The 23892-nt window shown below is 37.0% G+C and overlaps 1 protein-coding gene across 1 annotated transcript in view; it reads right to left on the bottom strand.

Annotated features, from left to right (window-relative positions):
- PRIM2 (DNA primase subunit 2) overlaps positions 1 to 23892 on the bottom strand; it is a 409712-nt gene that overhangs the window by 217096 nt on the left and 168724 nt on the right. The window contains exons 9-11 of the mRNA XM_044675355.1: positions 20212 to 20228; positions 16872 to 16888; positions 13483 to 13497 (exon numbers count right to left, since the gene is read on the bottom strand). Coding sequence (XP_044531290.1) covers positions 13483 to 13497; positions 16872 to 16888; positions 20212 to 20228 — 49 coding nt within the window. The remainder of the gene's footprint in view (positions 1 to 13482; positions 13498 to 16871; positions 16889 to 20211; positions 20229 to 23892) is intronic.

The following is a 23892-nucleotide window of genomic DNA, read 5'->3' as shown; positions in this document are numbered from 1 at the left end:
CCTTGGAAATATTGTTTTATTATACATGAATAAAAGTAAAAGGTAGCATTATTGTCTTTTCATATTAACTGTCTACCCTTTTTCTCCATCCTGATTATAATCTCCTGCATGGGAAAGACTAAGTATTATTCTAGAATGACAGGAATGCAGACCTAGAATAAGAAGGGATCTAAGAGATTGTTTAATACAATTCATTCATTTTACAAATGGGGAAGTGAGGCTGAAGTAGGTAAATGATTTGTCCAAGATCACACAGGTAAGAAGTACCAGAAATAAGTTTTGAACTCATATCCTCTAACTCCATAGTCAGTGTGCTTATAACATATATTCTCTTAGCACAATACTATGAGTACTAGAAGTATTCAGTGTGGTGCTGGTGATATTCTAAGTGGTCTTTGTTTGATGAAAGGGTTCTTTTCCCTGATTCCCAAACAAATTTCTAGACAGTATGTCTTACAATTACATAATGAGCTTTAAAGTAGCAAAGTGTTTTTACTTGTTCCATTTAAGTCAATGCTAAATTCCCATGTTTCATATCCCGTCAAATTTTTGCTAACTATCTAAGCTGAAGCAATGCCCACTGCATGTCTGCATCAAGATTTGGAAAGAACAAGGTGTTAAGTAGAGTCCATCCATTCAAGATTAGACCAAACAAAGGTATTGGAGCATGAATAATTCAATAACGACTAAGTTTTTAAGCTTCAACCTCTTCTGCCTTTGGTCCTGTGAGGAAAACCTACACTTCACAAACCTGAAGAAAAATGGAGACTGTTGGATTTTTGCCACGTGATGGAATTTCAGTTAAGATTTTTTTTTCTGAAACATATTACTACCAAAGGCTCTGAGTTACTATGAGACTGTCAAAGTTTAAATTTCCCCACCCCACTCAACTCTAGTTTTATCTTTTTATCTCTTGTCTTTTTTTCCTTTTTTGACAAGTGCTGCCATTCTCAACTATTTTTCCACAGAAATAAATATTGCATAGCTTGTTCAAAAATAAAAAAGGAAAATCTGTGCCTTCTTGCTCAGAGGTTTCATGCTATCATTGGTTATTATCATCAATTACTTAATTCAATACAAATGTAGAGGAAAGATAAAAAACAATGACTCAAATAATTTGGGGAATGGAAATCTAGGAAAACATATTTGTATATAAATATTCTAGTTTACTTCCTTTTTGTTATTTATTATATTTGATGGCAACAGATTTTGGCTCACTGCCCTTCCATCCTTAGTGAGCCCAGTTAGAAAGAAAAGGTACCAGAGGTTAAGTGCTAAAAGAAGGGAGTGAACAATTTAGTATTGGCAGCTGCTGGGTACATCACTTCTCAATGAGAATCTCTCTCCCCCTTTTCTCTGTCTCTCTCCTTTTGTCTCTGTCTCTCTCCTTCCCCCCCACTTCTCTGTCTTTCCCCCTGTTCTCTCTGTCTCTGTCTGTCTCTGTCTCTCTCACATGCTATACAAAATTATGGAGGCTGCCACACCACCATTAGAATATGAGTATTGGCTTTTGCTGAATGCAACCATCAGCACTTGTCTGGCACAGACTATAAGTGCTGCCAGGAAATTGATGCACAAGCAATTACTGTCTCTTGGGAGGCAGCTCTGGAAGGGAGCCATAAGCTCCATTCATTGTCAACAAAAGGTTCTAGTGAAATGATAGAAAGACTCCTGTGAAGAAGTCAGGATGACCTGAGTTAAAATACGACCTCAGGTCACCTACTATGTGACCCTGGGCAAGTCATTTCATCCTGTTTGCCTCAAGTTTTCTCAACTGTAGAATGAGGGTAATAATAGTACCTACATGAAAGGGTTTTTTTGAGGATCAAATGAGATGCTATTTGTAAAGCCCTTAAGGGGGCAGCTGGGTGGCTCAGTGGATTGAGAGTCAGGCCTAGAGATGAGAGGTCCTAGTTCAAATCTGGCCTCAGACACTTCCCAGCTGTGTGACCCTGGGCAAGTCACTTGACCCCCATTGTCTACCCTTACCACTCCTCTGTCTTGGAGCCAATACACAGTATTGACTCCAAGTCGGAAGGTAAGGGTTTAAAAAAAAAAAAGAAGAAGAATTCCTCTTGTATAACTCTTAGCAGATTAAACAGATGTTTATTGATTGGTTCTACTGTAGAATAAATTGTGTTATTCATAACTGGATTCAAGGCAAGACAAGGCAACAAGCATTTATGATGCATATGATGTGTGTCAGGCACTATGCTAAGTAAGCACTAGAGGTACAAAAAAATAGCAAAAACTGACCCTACCCTCAAAGAGTTCACAATCTAACAGAAGAGACAACATGCAAACAACTAGGACAAAAAAGATATATACAGATAAATTGGAGATAATCACAGAAGGAAGGCATTTGCATTAAAGATTTTAGTTGAGACTAAAAAGGATGCCAGGAAGCAGAAAGAAGGTAAAGGCATGGGAGGCAACCAGTGAAAATGCACTGAGATGGTAAATGGAAATTCAAAGAAAATGTAACAGGATTCCTGACTGTAAAATTTAAAAGAAGCATGCCTCCCAAAAGCCAAAATAAAAATTTGAGGGACCAACCATCATTCTAACACACATAAAAAAAATTCTGGCTTAAAAATGTTATAATAGCATAGAATTGTGTAATTAATATAATAAATAATTAAACTTTATTTAAGTATAAAAGATTATCCAAGTCCACTCTGCATCTCCTCTCATTTAAGTGAGAGGAGCACAATATGATGCAAAATTTTGCTTAATTTGGAAGAAGGGGAGATATGAGCTTGAATTCTACCTGTGATACTCAGTGTCTATGAGACAGGAGTCAAGTCACTCAACCTCTTTGAGCCTCACTTTTCTTATCTATAAAATAGGAACTGGAATAGCTATTGTACACATTAACTAGAGTTATGGATCTTGAATATCCTCTATATAATCATAAACCTCTATATAAACATTCCCTATTTGCATTATTATTATTATTTTCTAAAGAGCTACAATGGGTGTAAAACAATTTAATTTATTAGCCTGAGATCAATAAATTAGAAATGGGTTAAATAAGTTCACTAAGATGAAAAGTTTATTTAGTCAAAACAAAGTAACCAAGTTAAGTTATATTAGGCTGCATCATAACATCTTAACATCTAAAGGAAAGGACTAAGTTCAAGACATTTTCCAGCAAGAGAAGTAACCCAACTTTCAACCATACTAGTTAGAGGAGGAACAGTCCTGTACTACAGACTGCAAGATTCTATGTTGGTGGAAAGGAATACAGACACAGCCCTGCTCGAATGCATGAGTGACAAGGCTGGTGCTAGAGCCATGGGAAAGACAGATGGACTTTGAAAGACAGAGATGTTGAGAAGCTGCCTTTACCTACATGTCTGTCTTCAGAAGTCTCTCTCTAACTTCCTTCTTTCCTTCCTCCCTTCATCCTTCCCTCCTTTTCCTCCCTCCTTCCTTCTTTTTCTTCCTTCCTCCTTCCTTGCTTAATCCTTCCTTCCTTCCTTCCTTCCTCTGTCTTTCACTATTAAAATTGATAGAGTCAGTTCCAGGGCAGAAGCAATTCAGGTTAAGCAATGTGCCCAGGTTAACACAAATAGGAAGTGCCCAAAGCCAGATTTAAACCCAGGACCTCTAGTCTCTGGGGCTGGCTCACTATCTCCTGAGCCACCTACCTGCCCCTTTCTATATGTTTCTAATCAATCCCTAAAAGGATCTAAAATCTTAAGTCGTCTCTTGAAATAGAAATGAAGACTGCCTCTCTCTTTTCCAAAGCTTTCACACCAGCTCTGCATCTCTCATGCAAGTTTCCTTCTCCATCCTCCTGCCAGTAGCAGGCATCACAGTGCTCTCCCTCCTCCACTCAACTTGGGTGAATTGGTGTTACAGAAACAAAGAAACTTCCTTAGGAGAAACATATTAACAAAAATATAAAACAGGACTTCCTTGAACTCAATTAGAAAACAAAAGAGGACTTGATTATTCACATATCCTAATATCCATGGAGACCTACAGTGATTTTCTTGAGTTTGAAAAAGCATATTAAGGTCAGTGGCTACCTTTCCTTGGATACAAGATAGTCAAAGGGACCATAAGAATACAGCTGGCAGACTCTCCATCTGCTGTTAAAAAATCAGAATCTGATCAAACTTCACAATTAAGCTAAATAGCTTATATAAATTTATCCAAATATGTTCCCCATTTCCATTACTCTTCCCATGATGTCCTAGGGTATTATGCCAGAGGCAAGTCTGCTTTTGTAATGAAATATTTTACTTGTGGAGCACATCAACACTAACCAAGGTAAGAAGGATTCATAGCTGCAAAGCAGAAATGCTCAAAAGAGGGAAGGGGATTAACAGGGAGACCATTTCCTGTGAGTCTGTGCATAATTACTGCTTGATAAAAGGTTATTTCTGACAAAGTACAGATGTAATGGATTTATAGCTAGTAAGCTAAGAGTAAGTGCCCAAAGCAAGCCAACACAGGGCGAGCAGAGGGACCACTAAACACAGACTCAGCAATTCATCGAAGTCTGAAGCCACAGAACTAGTCCAGAAGTAGACTTCTGGAGAAAGTCCTTGTCCACAGACAAAAGAAATTGTTTCCCTCTTGGTATCATGACTTTTTTGAAGTACTTGAGTCTCAAAGTACTCTTAAGAATAAAGAAACAAAACTGAACAGTTGGAAATGTGATCAATGGTATTTTCTGTTGCTTTGCTATTCATCTCTGTCTTGATTAAATGTTTTATTTCTTTTCCAATACTGGTCTAGCTTGGATCTGTTAATATACTGAGTAAATGAATACTCAAATTTAATTTCAAAAGTTCCAAGTCCTCCAATTAGGTGGGAACAAGAGAAAGCCAGACAGCTGATTTCCTCCTGTGAATTAAACATAATTTGAACACAAATAAAAAATTCAGTGTCAGCTGGACCACAGTCTACATTTCTACATTTTGTAAGTGGAAAACTTGGAAATTTAATTCCTAGAATACCTATTTCTGGCCAAGACTTGCTAAATGTGTTAAGGCCTACTATACAGAAGGAAGAATGAGCTATGGATAATGTGAGGGAATTGCTGAAAGGTGAGACTCCTCCTCTTGATTCACTGCTCACAAAAGACACAGGCTCAGAGTGTAGGACAATACTCAAGCAGCACAGCCAAGTGGGAGGTATCAAAAGCACATGAACAATAAAGATTATTCTCAGGGGGATGAGTCTGCTGAAAGTGAAAGGAACCTTCTGCTAAGCAGCTAGAATGTGCCACAGGTATATAAGAATGATAAGGTACTAATGCAAAGAAATATTAAATGATAACTAGAAGGGTTCAGGGGTCTGGCATGTTCTGTAGAATAAATATATGTACCCAGTGTAAAGGACAGACTATTTTTTTAAAAAAAAAAAGAGGAAGATAATGGGGAACTATTGGCCAGGTTATATAAGTAATTTCATCATTTTAATGGAATAGGCAACACTGAAGAACATTTTGCTTGTTATTTTTAGTAATGCACCATCTTTCTCCTTACTTTTCTTTGTTCTTTCCTTAAGTCAAGGTTATCTGAACAAGGCCACAAATAAAGTGCCTCATTTGAAGCATTTTCCCTTTAAGAAAGAACAGTATAAGCTTTTCATTTCTACAGGGAAAACTTTGGCCACAAAAATACAACCACTATACAGTCCAAAGAGAAGATTGTTGCCTTTTCTATTTTTTAAAAGAATACCATCTGTTAAAAAAAAAAAAGTAATAGATTTTAAACAGATTACTTTAAGTGGATAAACCATTTAAAATCTTGCAATCAAAAGCAGATGGAAGAATGTTTGAGGTTTGTTTTTTAAATGCTGTACAAAAAGAAAAAGCTTCCTCTTCTAGTTAATGGTAAAATCACTACGAGTTAATTGTTCAAAATAAAAATATTATTAAGAGTTATTTTACAGCAAGACATTTTTCTGACTTTTTTTCCTGGATCCCTAATTTCATCAGTGCAGGGGACTCTCCATATGGAAATTTCCTCTATCAATGCAGATGGTGATCTGGTCTATAGATAGATAATTAAAACTTTCTAAGGCTCTCACAGTGAAGAATGCCAGGCATTCTTTTCCCCAGTTATTTTCTTTTAAATAAAAATTCTATTTATTTTAAAAATTAATCTGCTAAATCTTTTCACTTCCAGAGGCATAACAAATGCTTGATTAAAAAAAAAAGATGGTGATGATGATGATTATGATAATAAGGTAAAGATATGTAGAACCTGTCAAGAAAAGAAAAATCAGGGGCAGCTGGGTAGCTCAGTGGATTGAGAGCCAGGCCTAGAGACTACAGGTCCTGGGTTCAAATCTGGTCTCAGACACTTCCTAGTTGTGTGATCCTGGGCAAGTCACTTGACCCCTATTGCCTACCCTTACCACTCTTCTGCCTAGGAACCAATACACAGTAAGAGTAAGGGTTTAAAAAAAAAAGAAAAGAGAAATCAACAGAACCAAAAAGCTCAAGTAAAAGGAAGAGAGCAATGAAAACAAACCCCAGGCAACCTTAATGCCTCTGAAAACAAACAGAATTTTAACAAAAGATTTCATAAAGATATAAAATAGCTTTCCACCACAATAGCAAAAGAGATACAAAGAACTTAAAAAGAGTCACCTTTGCTCCAGCTTCTAACTCATTCACATGCTAATAGAGGGTGTCCTAGAAGGAGCTCCCTAATTCTGAAAACCATCATACATTGGAACAAAAGCCCCAGGACCTGGTGCAATTAAAAAATAAAAACCGATCTACTGGAAAAAATGTATTTCACAAACTGCTCATCTATTTTCTTGTTCTGGCCATCATCCAGATTCAGGCAGACAAAAGTAAAGTTAATCTGTTTACCCCAACAACAACAAAAGGGCACTAAACCTTCATGTTAACAACACAAAGCAGAAGCATATTTTATTATGGGCCCTTTGCACATCAACATTCAGGCCTAATGTAATCAGTTCCACCCCCCTCTGTAAGACCCAAAGGGCTGTGTATGCAGCATCCCTCAATCTAAATGCAGTCAGTCTGTTTCACTCAGGAACAGTCCCCAGTGGTCAATATTGCCAATAGAGACCTAAGCCATTATCACTTATAAGTTTTATGAATCCAAACCTTTTTCAGAGACATATAAAATAGAATTTTTTTTCTTTCTGTGATTAAGAATCATCTACTGCTCTTCCTGGATGACAACTTGCCAATCACAGCCAAGTCCCAGAGTAAATTAGTACAATGATAAAAATGAGTAAATGCAAATTCTGTTCACACCTTTAGGGAGCTCCTTCAGATAAGTTTCCATCAGAAATAAAGCTCTCTGAATTTTTGAAAACTTAAGATACGGATCAAACCACCTTTTGGCAAAATCTGGAGAACTATGAGCATGAGATATTATTAACATTTTTGTTCTAAGTAAAAGCACAGGAGAGAAGGGCAAAAACAAAGAGAAAACAGACCACAGCCAGATAGTTTCATAGAATACTTTCATAATCATCTTGTCTGATCATCAAGTGAAGAAGAAATTCGCTCTACAACATGCCCAAGTAATAGTCTCAGTTGGGCTTGAAACTCTAAAGAAAAGAAATTGAGCACCTACATAAAGGGGGCATAAAGGGAGAACTTTCCATTTTGGGGAAACCTTTGTTAGGGACCATTAAAATTCTGGCTCATGCCACTAGTCTCAGGATCTTCTGACCATTAAAATCTATGATATGTCTGATCTATGTCTAGCAGTTGTCTTTTCTTTCCTCATTTCAGATCCTCCTAGAGTGGGGTGCTCAATCTTGGAGGTAAAGGACCAGGTTGTAAACAGTAAGGGCTGGATTATCTCACAAAACCATAAAATTTGTGGGAGATGTCCCCAAGGAAGCCCTACAAAAAGTAAGGAACTAGTGAGGAGCCTCTGTCACAACCCATGGATTCTTTGGCAGACTGTCAGCTCCCTGAAGGCAGGGACTATGGTATTTTTACTTTGGAGACTTTTAAATTGTTATCTTTGTATCCCCAGTATCTGGCAGATAATAGGTACTTAATAAAAATTCGCTGAATCAAATTGTTCATTTCCATTGGGTAGGGGGCACAAAAAGATGAAAATCAAGCTAGCCAATTATGCTAGCTGACAATATTGGGGGTGGTGGGTGGTCAAAAGATGATTAAAGCTCTGTCTAATGCAGGTTTAGGAATGTCTCTATTGTAGATATTGTAGATATTGTTATCTATACTACCTACTACCCTTATTTGTAATGAGGAAAATGCTTTGTATATTAACTACAACTGAAATGTACATTACTGTTATTACTATTTAAATTCTCTATGGAATTCCCATACTCTTTATTATAAATAATTAAGAGTCACTAAGAAGCACTTCAAAAATTGGAGAGGAAAATTTCTGTGAGATAAATGGAACTTCAGATCCCAGAAAGAACTATTAAGTCATAACACCAGAAAGAACTATTAAGATGGCCTAGCTTCAGTTTGCTGGCAGGTCATTTCCTAAGCCTTTTAAGACAAATGGTTATCTCTTCTGTTCTTAAAGATCTCTAGAAACTGAGAGTCTACAACTTGTCTTAGGAATCTGTTCTAGTATTTAATCAACTTTATAGCTCTTTTTATACTCTTTTCCTCCTAGCAACACACATAGGTCATGCTTCACATAAAATAGTGTTTTAATAGCATTTTTATAGCTGACTGATTCAGCTTGTGGTCCCTTCTGACAACCAGATCTTTCAGATGTCATACTAGGATATCATTATTCTCTTCTAGTCTCAATCTATGTGGTTTTTCATTATCTTCTTTCACGTAAATGCCAGATTTGACTCTAAAGCATATTAATAATAAATCACCAATACTTGGTCCTTTTACTAAAAAGAATAATATATTTAACCAAAGCTTTACTTGAAAAACAAAGGATTTGACTAAGCCTTGTTCTCTGACATCAAATGCTAGATTTTTTAAAATTCACACAACTAGAGATATAAAAATATACCTTTCCTTAACTGATTAATTGTAATCAAGACAAAAGGCTTTTTAGCAATTCATTTAATAAGCAGTTTGTAAGCACCTATTACTTTTAATGTTAATTATAATACAAGTTTAGAAGAAGGGCAACAGAACTTTAACTTCCTATACTCTTACCTAAGTAACTCTTTAGTTCCCTATTCACTAGAGACTGGAGAAGAAATTGTTTGTTTTTTGTTTTTTAAAAAAACAAGCCTTTCCTAAAACAGAAAATTTTATCTGCCTTTTTTCAGCATGTATCAGTTTCTAAGTAAAATTTAAAAATACTTTTAAAAAAATGGAAAAATGCAAGATCTTCTCCCCCTTTTCTGCTATTACATTGCCCTAAACTCTAAAAATTCATCATTTTATTTTGTATCAATTTAAAAGAAATCCAAAAATGTCTCCATTTTAGTAGTATTGATTTTTACAAAAATTAAGATGATGATAGTCACAACTGTAGGAATAAGCTACATTAAGAAAGAAAGAATATTTTAACGCTTTGCAATTCCCACAGACACACCAAGTGGCTTAAGACATCTAAAAGAATTGTTTCACTGATGCTAAAATACAGCCATCTCTTACGTAGAATCTGATTTTCTGCAAGTGATACTATTATTTTTTTTTTAAACCCTTGTACTTCGGTGTATTGTCTCATAGATGGAAGATTGGTAAGGGTGGGCAATGGGGGTCAAGTGACCTGCCCAGGGTCACACAGCTGGGAAGTGGCTGAGGCCGGGTTTGAACCTAGGACCTCCCGTCTCTAGGCCTGACTCTCACTCCACTGAGCTACCCAGCTGCCCCGATACTATTATTTTAAAACTTATACCAAGCATGGATAATCACTGGATCTTAGCCAGAAGGGCAAGAAGAAGCAATATAATAGTGCAACCGGCTTTGGGGAAGTTTAAAACTTATTCACTCAAACCACTGGCAGAACAGAAAGAATACTGGATTTGGAGTCAAATATTCTGTGTTCAAATCTTGTTTCTGCTATATATAATGAGAACTATTATGATGCTGAGTAAACCGCCTCTCAAGGCCTCGGTTTCTTCATTTGTAAAATGAGCTTGGACTTGAGGTGCTAAAAACTAAAATTCTATAACATGGAGATGCATGGATTGGAAGGGAATGGAGGGGGGAAAAAAAGAAGAAATTTAGATAAATAATTACTTTATAAAGAAAGGTTCAAAATGGGCTATAAAAACTTTTATATGGAAGTGATTATTGAAAACGTGACTGATTAGTCACTAATAAAAAATAAAATAATTTTTAAAAATATTGTTGTGAGGATACTCACTCCTGTCCTGCTTTTCCCTGGGCCCTGTTATGCTTAGGCCTTAGTTAGAGTAGTCAAGTCCTTCCCCAGTCCCTGTGGTTTGCCCTTAGCTTGTAAGTGTAGAATCCCTTATTCCCATCCTTTATTACTGTTTCCCTCAAATAAACTGTTATAAACTTTTACCTTTTGCCTGCTGGTTCCACAGGCCTTTGCCTAGATGGGCTGAGTGTCTATTGGGCCTAACTGCCATTCCTGTTGACAGTTAACTTCTTGGCAGTAAATCCTGGTCTCCCTATCCTGTTTGGTCCTGTCCATCTGACATTCCTGTCTCTCTCACCCCAGTGTGAACCCACAAATAATAATAGTTAACATCCCTCCAATCCTCCATTACAATATGACTACTCAAAACCTATTACACACACATACACACATTTTCTTCATAACCATGCTAAGGCACTGAGTTCAGTAATAACTAAAGTAATTCAGTAGTTACTAAAGTTCAGTAGTTCGTTACTAAAACAAAAGAATAACATTCATTCTTCCAAAGATATGCTTCATGCCTGACTGTATTATAGAGGAGTAAGCGGTTCATTATAGGCCCAGGTTCCTTCCCCATTTCCTAGCAAAAGAAATCAGTTTCCCTATGAGACCACAAAGCTGTCCCCAGGATTTGCCTGGCCCGTAATACCCTTCATAATAATGCAGCTTCTCCATCCTCCCATAGTTAGGGCACCTCTGGCTGAAGACCACGTGGAGCGTGGGGATGGGGACAAATGGGGGCCGCCAGTCTGGAGAAGCTGACACGCACTATACCGCTGCTTCATCTCCGTATTTGTTAGGGTAAAAAGATCTACCACCCTGTTCTTGTCACCCATCACCTTGATTGCTGCAACAGGGTTCTAACTGGTTCCGAGCATCCTGTGTCTCCCCACTCTCTGATCCACCCTCCATTCAGTTGCTAAAGTAATTTTTCTAGAAGAGATCTGACCATATGACCCCCATCACCATGCTCAATAAGCTCCAATGGTTCCTTATTACCTCTAAGATCAAATATAAAGTCTCTATTAAGCATTTACAGCTCTTTAAAAAAAAAAAAAAAAAAAAACCCTTACCTTCCATCTTAGAATCAATACTGTGTATTAGTTCTAAGGCAGAAGAGTGGTAAGGGCTAGGAAATGGGGGTTAAGTGACTTGCCCAGGTTCACACAGCTAGGAAAGGTCTGAGACCAGATTTGAACCCAGGATCTCCCATCTCTGGGCCTGGATCTCAATCCACTGAGTCACCCAGCTGTCCCCCTTTCTACTTCTCTTGTACTTTGCTTTCTGCCATCCCTCTACTTTGGCCTACTTGCTGTTTCTCAAATGAGATATTCCATGTTCCAGCTCCTGCATGTCCCCCATGCCTAGGATGCTCTGGGTCTCATCTCCACCTCTCAGTTTCCCTGGCTTCAGTCCAAATAGCATCTCCTATAAAAAGTCTTTCCCAGTGTAATGCAAGGTGGCTAACAGAAACTTTTTGCTTCTGCAATTTCAAACGGTCACAGAAAGTCAGTTAGAACTTGAGGGTATAAATAGAGGTAAAATTCCAACTGACGGGGCTTTTGCCTTCTGGCTTTCGCTTTGGCTGGAGACTTCTGCCTTTTCAGCTTAGCTTTGGCCTGTTAGCTTCGGCCTTGGCCAGTGCTTATTTTGTCTTGGGGAAATTTAGACCTATCTGATTTCTCTGGACCTCTCCCTGATCTCTCTTCATTTACATCCTTCCCTTTCCCCGGAATTCACTTTGGGCCCTGGGAAGAAGGGAGGGCTTGGTGATTGAACACTGTAGATTTAGTTTCTGTAGGCAAGTAGGGTATCCTCAAATAAATCACCCCTAGTTTAGTGATTTGATAAATACTTTACTTGAAAGGCAGTCAAACCTTCCTGACTGGGAGAGCAGGCTCTCTCAGTCTAACCCTCTCCTGTGATCCATCCCCCACCATTCAGCCTTCTCCCTAGCAGTGGTTAGAAAACCTAAACCCTCTTTCCCCCTGATTATTCCTGACTTTAATAAATCCCCTTTGTTATCTATTCAAAGCCTCTGGTGACTCATTGTATCAAAAATTAAGGCAAGGGCTGAAGAGGAAAGGAATTGTTTTCTTTTATTTCTTGAGGCAACTGCGGGCATCCATCTTGGCAGGAAGTCCTTACCTGAGACTTCCTACAGCCATCAGTTTCACTGGCAGGGAAGAGCCCTTTCAACTCCTCCCTCAAGGGACTTTAGAAACTAACAAGAGAAAACTCCAGCCCTGATCTAAATATTTCTCACTAGCCTAATTCCTCCCTGTATCCTCTGTCTCAAGCCTCAGTGAATAAACCTGTTTGAGCTGCCCTCCCACATACTTCATTTCACTAATCTCCTATATACCTTCCCTGACCTTCAATTCCTCCTCCAATCACCTTATAATCACCTATATCCCCTTTATCCCTCCTCACACCCAAATTGCCAGAGACCTGCCCAGAGATTACCTTACTTTTTGATAACACCAGTCCCCTCCTTTCTCCCCATGCTATCAGCATCTTCCCTCAGACATTCCCTTCAATGGGCTTTCTATATATCTTGTATAGTTCTAATCACTTACATGCTCCCTCACCCATAGGGCAAGTCACTGTGATAGGGGCTGGGGATTCTAGGAATACTAAGGGAAAAGTATCTGGCCTCAAGAAGCAACTTGATTTCTCTCCCTCTCCCCACATACCCAATCAATTACCAAATCATCCTTTTCTAACTCTTCTTTTCTCACCTCCAACCTCCATGCTTCCCTCCAAGGATTTTTGACTTTCTATGGATTCTGCCAATAATGCCTTTTAAAGAATCAATTCATGTTTCTACCGTCTCCATTAAGGCCTTCATCACCCTTCACTTAGACTACTGAGACACCTCCTAGTTGGTCCCTTGGCTTCCTGTCTCTCCCCACTCTAGTTAAGCTTTTCCACTTCATCCAAAGCTATTTTCCTTGAGCACAAAATTGGCCATGTCTCCCATCTGCTCAAAATCCTATTATCTATTGTATAAAACATAAACTCCTCTTTGGCATTGGGATCTCTTCACATTATTACTTTCCTTCCAACATTCCACACAATTTAGTCATACTAGCCTATCTGTTGAACCACACACTTCAGCTACCTTTTCAATGTCTCTGCACTGGACATCCCCCATGCTTGGAAGCCAATCCCTTCATACTTCTGCCTCGCCAAACTTCTAATTCCCTTCAGCATTCAATGTGGGCAGCAGCTTCCCCACAAAGCCTCTCTGATCTCCCCAAATGCTAGTGTCTTCTAGGTGCTTAGAGCACTAAACTTGTTAGCAGGAAGACCCACGTTCAACTCTAGCCTCAGACACTTACCCAAAGCACGTAACTTCTGTTGTTTCAATTTCCTGATCCGTAAAATGGGAATGATTAATAATAGCCTCTACTTCCAAGGTTGTTTTCAGGGGGGAAAAAATGTGATACTATGTAGAAACAATTATGCAAATGTTAAGTACTATGTAAATGCTAATTACACTTATTATTAATTACCTCAAATTTATTTTCTACCTTATTATATATACATACATACATACATACATACATACACATATCTCTACTATTTCTTTGCCAAAAGAATGTAACCTCTTTGAGAGGTTTTTTTGTATTTGTATTCCCAGAACCTAGAACACTTTGCCATTTGAGAAGTCATTAATAAATGAACGGTTACTGAATGGAATTGAAATATCATATATTTCTATCTTTAATCACAAGCTTTCTCTCTTTATATTTCTGAAATCAGTCCAATCTAGTGTTTACATTAGGAAACTGGAGAAATTAGATCAAGAAAGGAAATTTGCTTATCACCTCAATAAGCCTTAAACATACATTACAATGTTTTAATTACATTTATCACAATACTCTAGGCAATGATTTTGTAGTATTTACTCTAAGGGTTTAAATGACACCATTATAATAACTTAACTGATTCACCTAAAGCCAATTTCTCTACTTTGCATTATTCATTTATGGGATTCTGTGCTTCTCCTTTAGTCTCTTGCCCTCAAAGTTCTACTCAAAGCTAAATGATAGCTGGCTAATCTTAACTATTTGGTACTATTTTTCAAAAGGTTATGAAGATATAAATTATTGTCTTTCCCAATTTAATATATTTTAATAGAAGAATTCTGAGGGAAATTCAAAGGACTTGGAATTCAAGCCCTGCCATGGAAAGTGGCAAATAAAGGAAGATATTGTGGGAAAAGGCAAGAAAGGTCTTGTGTCACCCCTCAACTCAAGATGTGTGGGACCCCTCTCTCCAGTCCCATACAAAGCTAATCCCAACTGTAACACTCAATTCAAAAAGCTTCTCCAGCAATCCTCTTTCCTAACTTGTCTCCACTTCCTTACATTCCCCATCTTGGTGTCCCCTCTTTTCATGAATTACAAGGAAAGATGTTCTCTATATTCCTCTGTCTCTCGAGAGCATCAAAATCCTGCCACATCACAGTTGCAGTATGGCTGTGTGTAAACTTGTGTGCCCTGGGAATAGAAAGGTTGCAAGAAACCTCAGGGAGCATCACCAAATGAAAACATTTGAGAATTTATGTTTCACACACAGACCACCATTTATTTCACTTTTAATTTCTTCAAAGTATTTTTCTTACATTTTTCAGATTTTTTTTTAATAATTTGCCTTTTAATCAGGACAAAATTTCTCAATCAACTTCATGCTGATTTCTTTGTTGACTTTCAAGCACCCAAGACTTAATTTTAGCAGGTAGGAAATGATTAAGAGAAAATTTTTTAAAAGGGAAATAAGGGGGCAGCTGGGTAGCTCAGCGGATTGAGAACCAGGCCTAGAGATGGGAGGTCCTAGATTCAAATCCAGCCTCAGACACTTCCCAGCTGTGTGACCCTGGGCAAGTCACTTGACCTCCATTGCCCACCCTTAGCACTCTTCCACCAAGGAGCCAATACACAGAAGTTAAGGGTTTAAAAAAAATAAAAATAAAAGGGAAATAAGTCTAATTCTTCTATCTATGCATTTTTAATCTACCTTAGGATTGTTTTTAAATATAGCAATAAAACAATGATATTGAAGTTTACTTCACCCATCATCATCTCCCAATTCAACTTCTTGCCTGTAACCCACCAGCCTCTAGCTTAGACTCCCTCTTTTATTTAAAAAAAAATTCAGGGGACCACTAACTGGCTTCAGTGAATTGAGTGCCAACCTTGGAGATGAGAGACCTCAGACACATCTTAACTGTGTAACCCTGGGCAAGTCACTTAATCCCCACTGCCTAGCTCTTACCACTCTTCTGCCTTGGAACAAATTATTCAGTATTGATTCTTAGATGGAAGGTATAAGGTTAAAAAAAAAATAGTACCTGGATTACAATATTCCTCTCTACCCAAAACCCTGCTTTCTAACTTGAGGTCTTTAACATATATGTCAGTGTCCTCTCCAACACTGCAATACCTACAGTTCATCAACATTTTAAGGATTCATAACTTCTATTATTCACTGCACCTCAGTCAAAAAGAGGAATGGACATACAAGAATACACAGCATTGTTTCCCAACAAATACAATATTGTGAGCATAAAACTCACCAAAAACAGTTCCATCTCCATGATCAAGAAAACTGAAGTTCCTCTTTCTAACTACAACTCTAAACCCTCCATTTCTGTCTCATTTGTTAAAAAACCTATTTTTTGTTCCCACCGTTAACAACCAATCCCTTCCCCCTTCGTTATTCCATCCTCCCATTGCACCCCTCACCATTTTGACCCTTTGGTGAAGCAGTTCAATCACATACTGTTGGCTTCCCACTGTTGTATCTCCAGTCACGACTTGCCATGTCCCTGCCATCTACCTTTTCTGATCCTGCTTGTATTGCTGAGAACTTCTGAAGGAAGTCACACAGCAATACCTACGGGGTTCTCTACAAATCTGTGTTATCTAATGTCAATGAGCTCTCACTACCACCCAGAAATCTTTTTTTTTCCTTCTTTGAATAACCGTCACACTCCACACAGGAGGTATTCCAAACTTCGTTCTCTCTCCTTAAGAGTCTCTCCACCACTCCCTCTCCCTTCCCTCTATTTTGCTATGAAAGCAAAAGACATCTGTCATGAGATCCTTTTTCTTCTCCTCTCCACATCTCAAAGGTCATCTTCATCTTCTCCTTTCTTTCCTCCTTGGCTCAAGGTTTTAACAAGTAAATCATTTCCTTGATAATGCAAACAGTACCTTTTCTCAACTTGTGCCCTTGATTATATTCTCCTTCTCCCCTAGAAGGTCAATCCCTTAATAATACCTAAAGAAACTTTCATCCGAGCTCAGCATCCCTCAAGTTACACTGTATAGTTCTCTTCCCTTTCAAAACCAGCCTCCTTGGAAAAGTGTCCATACTCACTGACTTCATTTCCTCACTTCCCACTCACTTCTCCATCTCTGCAATCTGATTTCTGATCCCACCACTTGACTGAAACTTCTCTCTTTGTATTTACTGACTCAAGTGCTAAATCCAATGGCCTTTTATTATTACTATTTATCCAGTACTAATTGTACTAGATCTCTTTGCAGATGTCAACACGGTCAACCCTGTCTGGGCTTCCATGACGGACCTCTCTCTTATTTCTCCTCCTACCTCTACGAGTAGTCATTATCAATCCCCTTTACTGGCTCTTCTTCTTCTCACCCTCTAAATGTGGAAATTTCCTCCAAAGGGCTGTCCTGGCCCCACTTCTCACTTTATAATCTGTCCTTAAGTGCCTTTATCAACCCCCCCTAGTTTCAATGGTCATCTCTACATAAACAACCTATAATGTGTACATCAAGCTCTAATATTTCTCTTAAGCCCCTACTTGGATGTCCTTCAGGCATCTTAATCTTATCATATCCCAATCAGAAATTATTATACTTCCCCTCAAACCCAGCCCTTCTCCACATATTCCTTTTTCTATTGAAGGTGTCATCAGTCTTCTAGTTATCCAGGCTAACAACCAGGAGTCTTCCTAACCTTCCATATCCAGTTTCTAAGTCTTGTCATTCCCTTTCCTCATAATATCTTTATATGAAGTAATATATAAAAAATAATTGTCAACTTTACAGTACTGCAGTCACATCAGGAATCCATTTCTTATATAAAGGAATGACCTAGACTACTTCAATTGGTTCCTAATTGTTTTTCTGTATGTCAAGTCTCTCTTTTCACCAATCAATCATCCATACAGCTGTTAAACTGATGTTTTTTAAACACATGTCTGGCCACATCACATACAGGCCTTCCCAGCCCCTATAAATTTTCAATGGTTCCTTATAATCTTTAAAATAAAATAAGAAATCCTCAGCCTGTCCCTTAAGATCCTCTATAAGCTGTCTACCAACTACATTTTCAATCTTATTTTATGTTATTCCCCTTTCTTATACTCTGAATTCCAGATAAATTGGCCACATTCTATCTTTAGTCGCTATGGCTTTGCATAACTGTCCTTCCCAGTTTCTGAAAAGTCCTCTCTCTTTGTTCTGTCTCTTAGAAATTACCAACTTCCTTCAAAACAATGCTTACAGCTCACCTCTTATATGAGGCTCTTCCTGATCTCCCCAGTTATTGGCAATTCCTTCCCTCGCAAAAGTATTTAATTTCCATTCTTATTCCATACTGAACCATCTATGTACATGTTGTATCCCCACCCTCACCAGAAAAATACAAGATCCTAGAGGACAGCAATTATTTCACTTCTAGCATTCTATCTACACTCTTTTAAAAAGCCCTGTTAAATCCAATTGAATATATAATAGTGATGAATAATATTTTCTTAGAGTATGTGAAAATAGGTACATAAATGAATTCCCTAAGGATTAAAATATACATCAATTGTTAAAGTCTTAAATTGAGTCATATCCCCAATACTTTTTTTAATTGGACTTTAATCTATTTTCTCTCCTCTCTAGATATAGCCACAGGATTCTTAAAGATTCCTTAGGAAGTAATAACAATCTGAGTTTTCCCAAACAAATTTAAATTAATTTGAAACAGCTTGAATCTTAGAGTTAATCTTAGAAGTTGCATTCCTAAAAATAAGTATCAAACTTAAATTGTACTTGTTTCAAGAAAAGCAGTATGATTTTGTATACAAATTGCCAAGAACTCAGGAATTTTACCTCCTGATCCTGGATATTCCATTAACTCAGTATGTGATCTTGGTTAAATCCTCAAGGGCATCACCCTTTTAATACGCAAATACTATACAGAACAAATGAAAATATTTAACAATCACAACATTGAAAGCACATATGTAAATGTACCATTATCCAGTGTGATGGCAAATGGGGTAATATAGTTGATGAAATATGATTCCAATAAAGGTTTGTAGCATATGCTACTCATGGACAGTTTTCAGAAAAAGAAGATGCAATAAGTATTAAAAACTAAACTGAATGTAATCCAGTACTTCTCTTATGGAGATCTTTGGTGATCACAAATTGTAGTCATCAAGAATCTAGGTTCAAATCTTGACTCCAATTCTAACTAGCTGTATGATATTGGAAAATCCAGTTAAGCTAAGTCTTGGTTTCTTCATCTGTAATGTTATCAGTCAGTCAGTCAGTCAATAAACATTTACTAAGTCCTTACTATGTGCTAGCCATTGAAGAGCCAGAGGCCTAAGATGCCTAAGATCCCTTTCAGCTCTAATCCTGGGATCACCGAATATCAATTATTATTGTATTGCTTAAATGAGAAAGCACTGGAGAATTAACTCACTGTCTAAAATTATCATTGAATAGTGTATTTACTCCACTTATTTTCTTTTCTTAACCCCATTACTAGAATGCAAGTTCCCTGGCCTTAGTTAAAATTTTATTCTTATCCAAGACTTTGCACAATGTTTTATACATAGCAGATACCTAAATGTCTGTTCAGCTGAAGTGAACTAAAAGAAAGCAGGTGGCACAGTGGATGGAGTCCTTGACTTGGAGACAGGAAGACCCAAGTCCAAATCCCACCTCAGAAGCTTCTGGGCTGTAAGCATGTCACTTAACCTGCCTGCCTTTGTTTCCTCAACTGTAAAATGGAGACAATAACATCTGCCTCAGAATATTGTTTTAAGGATGAAATATTAAAATGCTTAGTACAGAGCCTAGAATATAAGTAGGTGCTTAGTAAATGCTTATTCTCTTCCTATTCAAGATCCTCCTCATTTGCAGAGGACAGGATCTAGGAATATTCATAATTGAACACATCAAGGGGTATTTTGTTTCCCATAAAAAATAGCTACCTAATTTCTTTTCTAGCCTATCTCTTTCTGAGTGTTCCACATTGAGCCTTGAGCCATACATAAAGCAGAAAAGAAGAAAAAACCTAAAGCCCATAAGTGGCACAACAGACACAAAACATGAAGATGAAATTGAGGGATCGTGGGATTTAGAGAAAATTAGGGGCCTTCCAGTGTGATCCCCTCACTTTACAAACAAGGAAACCAGTTTGTACAAGATGACACAGGGAGAAAATAGATTTGTGAGTAAGAATCAGATTTGTCTTCAAACGCCATTCTTCTTCCAGTATACCATGAGGCTTTGCTGAGGCATGAATCACTAGGACAAAGGAACCACGAGAGTAGAGATACAGAACCAGGACATGGGATGACCCTGAAGCTCCCACAACTGGGAAATTTGCCTCTAGTTAAGTTTGTTTGTTTTTTTTTAATTAACTTTTTTCTTCTTTACTTTGGATTCGCCTATAATGGGAAAGTAGAACTGACTGTACCATTTGGTCAACCACTTTGGTTCAAGAGTCATGACAAAAAGATCAATTTTCTCTTTTAACCCATATACCTACCTTTAAGCTGAATCCCTAATTGCTTTAAAGATTAGATGACTGGCCCCTAAGAGTATGGGCACCTGGTGAAAATTTCTCTCACATATGATCTCACAAGGGTAGCTTGTATACCTCTGCCACCCAGCCCTGTATTTTAATTTGTACAGTATTAGTTGTGCCTTGTCAGGTGATATGAAATTTTTAAAATTCCAATCTTACAAGTTTAAACAGCTGATGCTAAAAAATAGGAAATGGATGAGTAACTAAACAACAAGGCATATTTTAAACACTTCCTAAAATATAATTCAATTTCCTTAAGGAGGAAACCAAAAAGAAAGCAGAAACTATTTTGGTCAGAAAATACTCATGGGAGCAGCTGGGTGGCTCAGTGGATTGAGAGCCAGGCCTAGAGGCAGGAGGTCCTAGGTTCAAATTTGGCCTCAGACACTTCCCAGCTGTGTGGCTTTGGGTAAGTCACTTGACCCCCATTGCCTAGCCCTGACAGCTCTTCTGCCTTGGAACCAATCATAGTATTGACTCCAAGATGAAAGGTAAGGGTTTAAAAAAAAAATAAGAAAGAAAATGCTCAATCTCTATGCTAAGTAGAAAGATGTGGGAACTAAAGGCAACACTGACTTAGAATGCAAATGTATTTATAAATTTTTACAAAGAAGGAGGTAGATGATTATTAAATTATTAGAATAAGAAGCAAAAGAACCAAGGAAAATATCCACAAAAATTTTTGTAAGAAAAAAATTTTTAACTGTCAAAACTAACTTAGACACTCAGGACTCACATAAGTCCCAGATGTCCTAGATGTGCTTGTAAGGGAGTAGAAATGGCACTAAAGAAATCAAAAGCAAGAAGGCAACTACATTAAAGCAAGTATATACAGAAGACATTCACGCTAGAGGCAACCTAATATATAATATTATATATGGTATATATTACCTAGATAAGCTATACTATGTATTATATTTCTATAGTATAATGTAATATAATACGATAGAATATATAATAGGATAATTATATAACAATTACAATATAATAAAATAGTGTAATATAACATTAGTATATAATATAAATAAATATAAATATATAATATAAATGTATAGTTATAATGTTATATTTATATATTATATAGCTAATACATACTGCTATACATTATATTTCTATAGTACATAATATATGTAATAGAGTAATGAGATAACAATTATAATAGATAATATAACTATGTAATATAACAGTATACAATATGAATATTATATATTAAAATATGTTATATTATATTGATTTCATTATATCTACATATAGATATATACCTGAATCCTGATTTTCTATGTGTATTGTTTCACTTCATTGGTTGGTTATTTTGATTTTAAATATTGAACATTTGGAAATGATGTGAAAGGTAATGTGCTAAGATAATTGAAGGTATTGATTAAAGGCTCTGATTTTTTTTTAAGGTTCTTACACAAAATTAGAAAGGTTAAAGCCCAAGGAAAAGAGCCAATAAGCAAAGTCCACCCTGAATGTGAGGAAGAAAGCAGGCTTGCTTCTGTAAAATTGCAAGGTTCTTGTAATGTCCTCATGATCTCTCCTAAAACCAAGGCCCAGTTTTTTAACAACAATATTCATCCAGTGATGCTGTATAACTGCAGGTCATGGAATACTCATCTCTAAAAAAAAGTGAAGTTGCAAACTTCAAAGCAGACTCTAATAGCAGACTTACAAAAAGGACCAATTCAGGGAAACCATGTAAAGGATACCATCCAAGAAAAGTTACTCTCCTGCTAGAAAGAAACTGTCTTTTAAGAGAAAGTACAAACTCTTCAATTTTGGTATTTAAAATTCTTCAGAGTCTATAAAGACCAAATTGGCCCTAAGTATAGGAAGCAGCACCTTTCCCTGATTATCTGCTGAGAGAGAGAACTAAATAGTTGGTTAGTTTTTCTTGAATTCTTTCTTCTTTAGTCTTTTTTTAATAAGGGATAGAAACTGGGTGTATAAAGACAGGAAAGGAGGGGGAGGGAATATTCTAGAAAATGAAAATGATTGCTTTTTATAGGTATCAATAAAAGTTTAATAGGGGAAAATTTTTTTAATGAAATCCTTCATAATCTACCTCTGGCTTGCCTTTTCAGATTTATTTCACATTATTCTCCTTCATACACTGCAGATTCCAGCCAACCAGCCTATTTGCTATTTTCTGAAGTTGGCACTTCATCTCCTGCACCTTTGTGGCTTTACTTTCATAAAGAGAAGGTGCTTATTCTTAACCACTGATGTTTAGAATCCGACACACCCCTACAACACTTCAACTCACGTGTCACCTCCTTTAGGAAGACACAGATTAACCCCAAATCCCTATACACCCCTAAACTTCACTTTTCTGCTCTTCAAAATGAAGGAATCAGACTAGATCATCTCTATGTTCCCTTACAAATCTAAATCCTATGATCCTATGAAAGTATATCAAACTTTTCAGGGCACATACAGCATAAAATAAGAGAATCTTTGATGTGTCTGTGAAAATTAAAGAACAGTACTCAGGTGAATTTTGAAACAAGGAGCGATATTTTCATTGGGGAAGATGAGTGAGCAAGGGAACAAGGAAGGGTTTTTTGAGGCAGAACGCTTCTAAGCAATCAAAAAAATTAATAAGCAGACTGAGAGGGGTATAGATCCCAGCAGGAGCATCCTTTCATTCCAATAAACATTTGACAAAAATAATTTCTGCTCTGCTTGTCCGAAAGGCACAGAAGAAAGCAGATCTAGGGCACTCCACCCCAAAAAAATTGTTACTAAAACAAAAGTATTATAAAAGTAATGATAATAATAGTACCAACTAACATTCATAACACTAAGTACAAGGCACGGGGCCAAAAGTGCTTTATGATTATTTCATTTGATCCTCACAACAATCCTGGGAGATAGATGCCATTATTATTCCTATTTTCAAGTCTTCCTGACTTCAGGCCTGTTGCTCTTATCCACTACTCCTAACTTAGCAGGGCCTCAAAAAAATCCTAGGGGGTGGAGAAAGGAGCAAGTCTACAAGTTCTAGAAATGAAGAACTGAACCTTCTCACAAAGAGAAAATCAATTAGTGCAAGAAAAACACTAATGCATGTGGATAGATTACAAAAACAACAGTACATTTAGACAGAAGGATATTTTCAACAACTAGAAAATTAATATTTTAAGGTGTGTAGCACAAGGACACAACTAAAAATTCTGTCATAAATAATTTTGACAATGTGGTATGGGGTAGCAGTGGGGAGTCTTTATACCAAAGAGTTCTGTTCTCTCTTGCTTCTCATCACCTTCAGATTCTTACATTTTCTGAAATATAAGAAAGAATTTGGTCTGTGAAGAAATGCTGCCAATCAAGAAATAAAGTAACACTGAGAACTTAATGAGTATTTCTCAATCTATACAAACTTAGTTTTCAGATAGCCACAAAAATGATAATAGTGATAGTAATAGTTCAGAAAAATAAGAAAGGCTGCATAAAGTCAAGTGTGGCAAGGATTTTGTAAACTTTAAAAAGTGCCATAAAAGTGTTAGTAATTATTATTCATTAAGATGCCCCCTAATTCAGGCCCTAAATCTACTACTCTCCTCTTCCATTTTGGGTTTTAGATCCTCTTCTTAAAATGAAAAGTTTTCTTTAATAATCTGACTTCAGAAATCACAGAAAGTAAGGGAAAGTTATATGTTTTACAAATATTTTGAAAGCTTTGTGAACTCAAGATTTTGTCTAATTCTCAGGGGAAAATAAAAAAAAAAAAAAA

The sequence above is a fragment of the Gracilinanus agilis genome, chromosome 4, assembly GCF_016433145.1.
Source record: "Gracilinanus agilis isolate LMUSP501 chromosome 4, AgileGrace, whole genome shotgun sequence".
Taxonomy (NCBI): Eukaryota; Metazoa; Chordata; class Mammalia; order Didelphimorphia; family Didelphidae; genus Gracilinanus; species Gracilinanus agilis.
The sequence above is the reverse complement of the archived record's forward strand: the minus strand, read 5'-3'. Positions and strand labels throughout refer to the sequence as shown.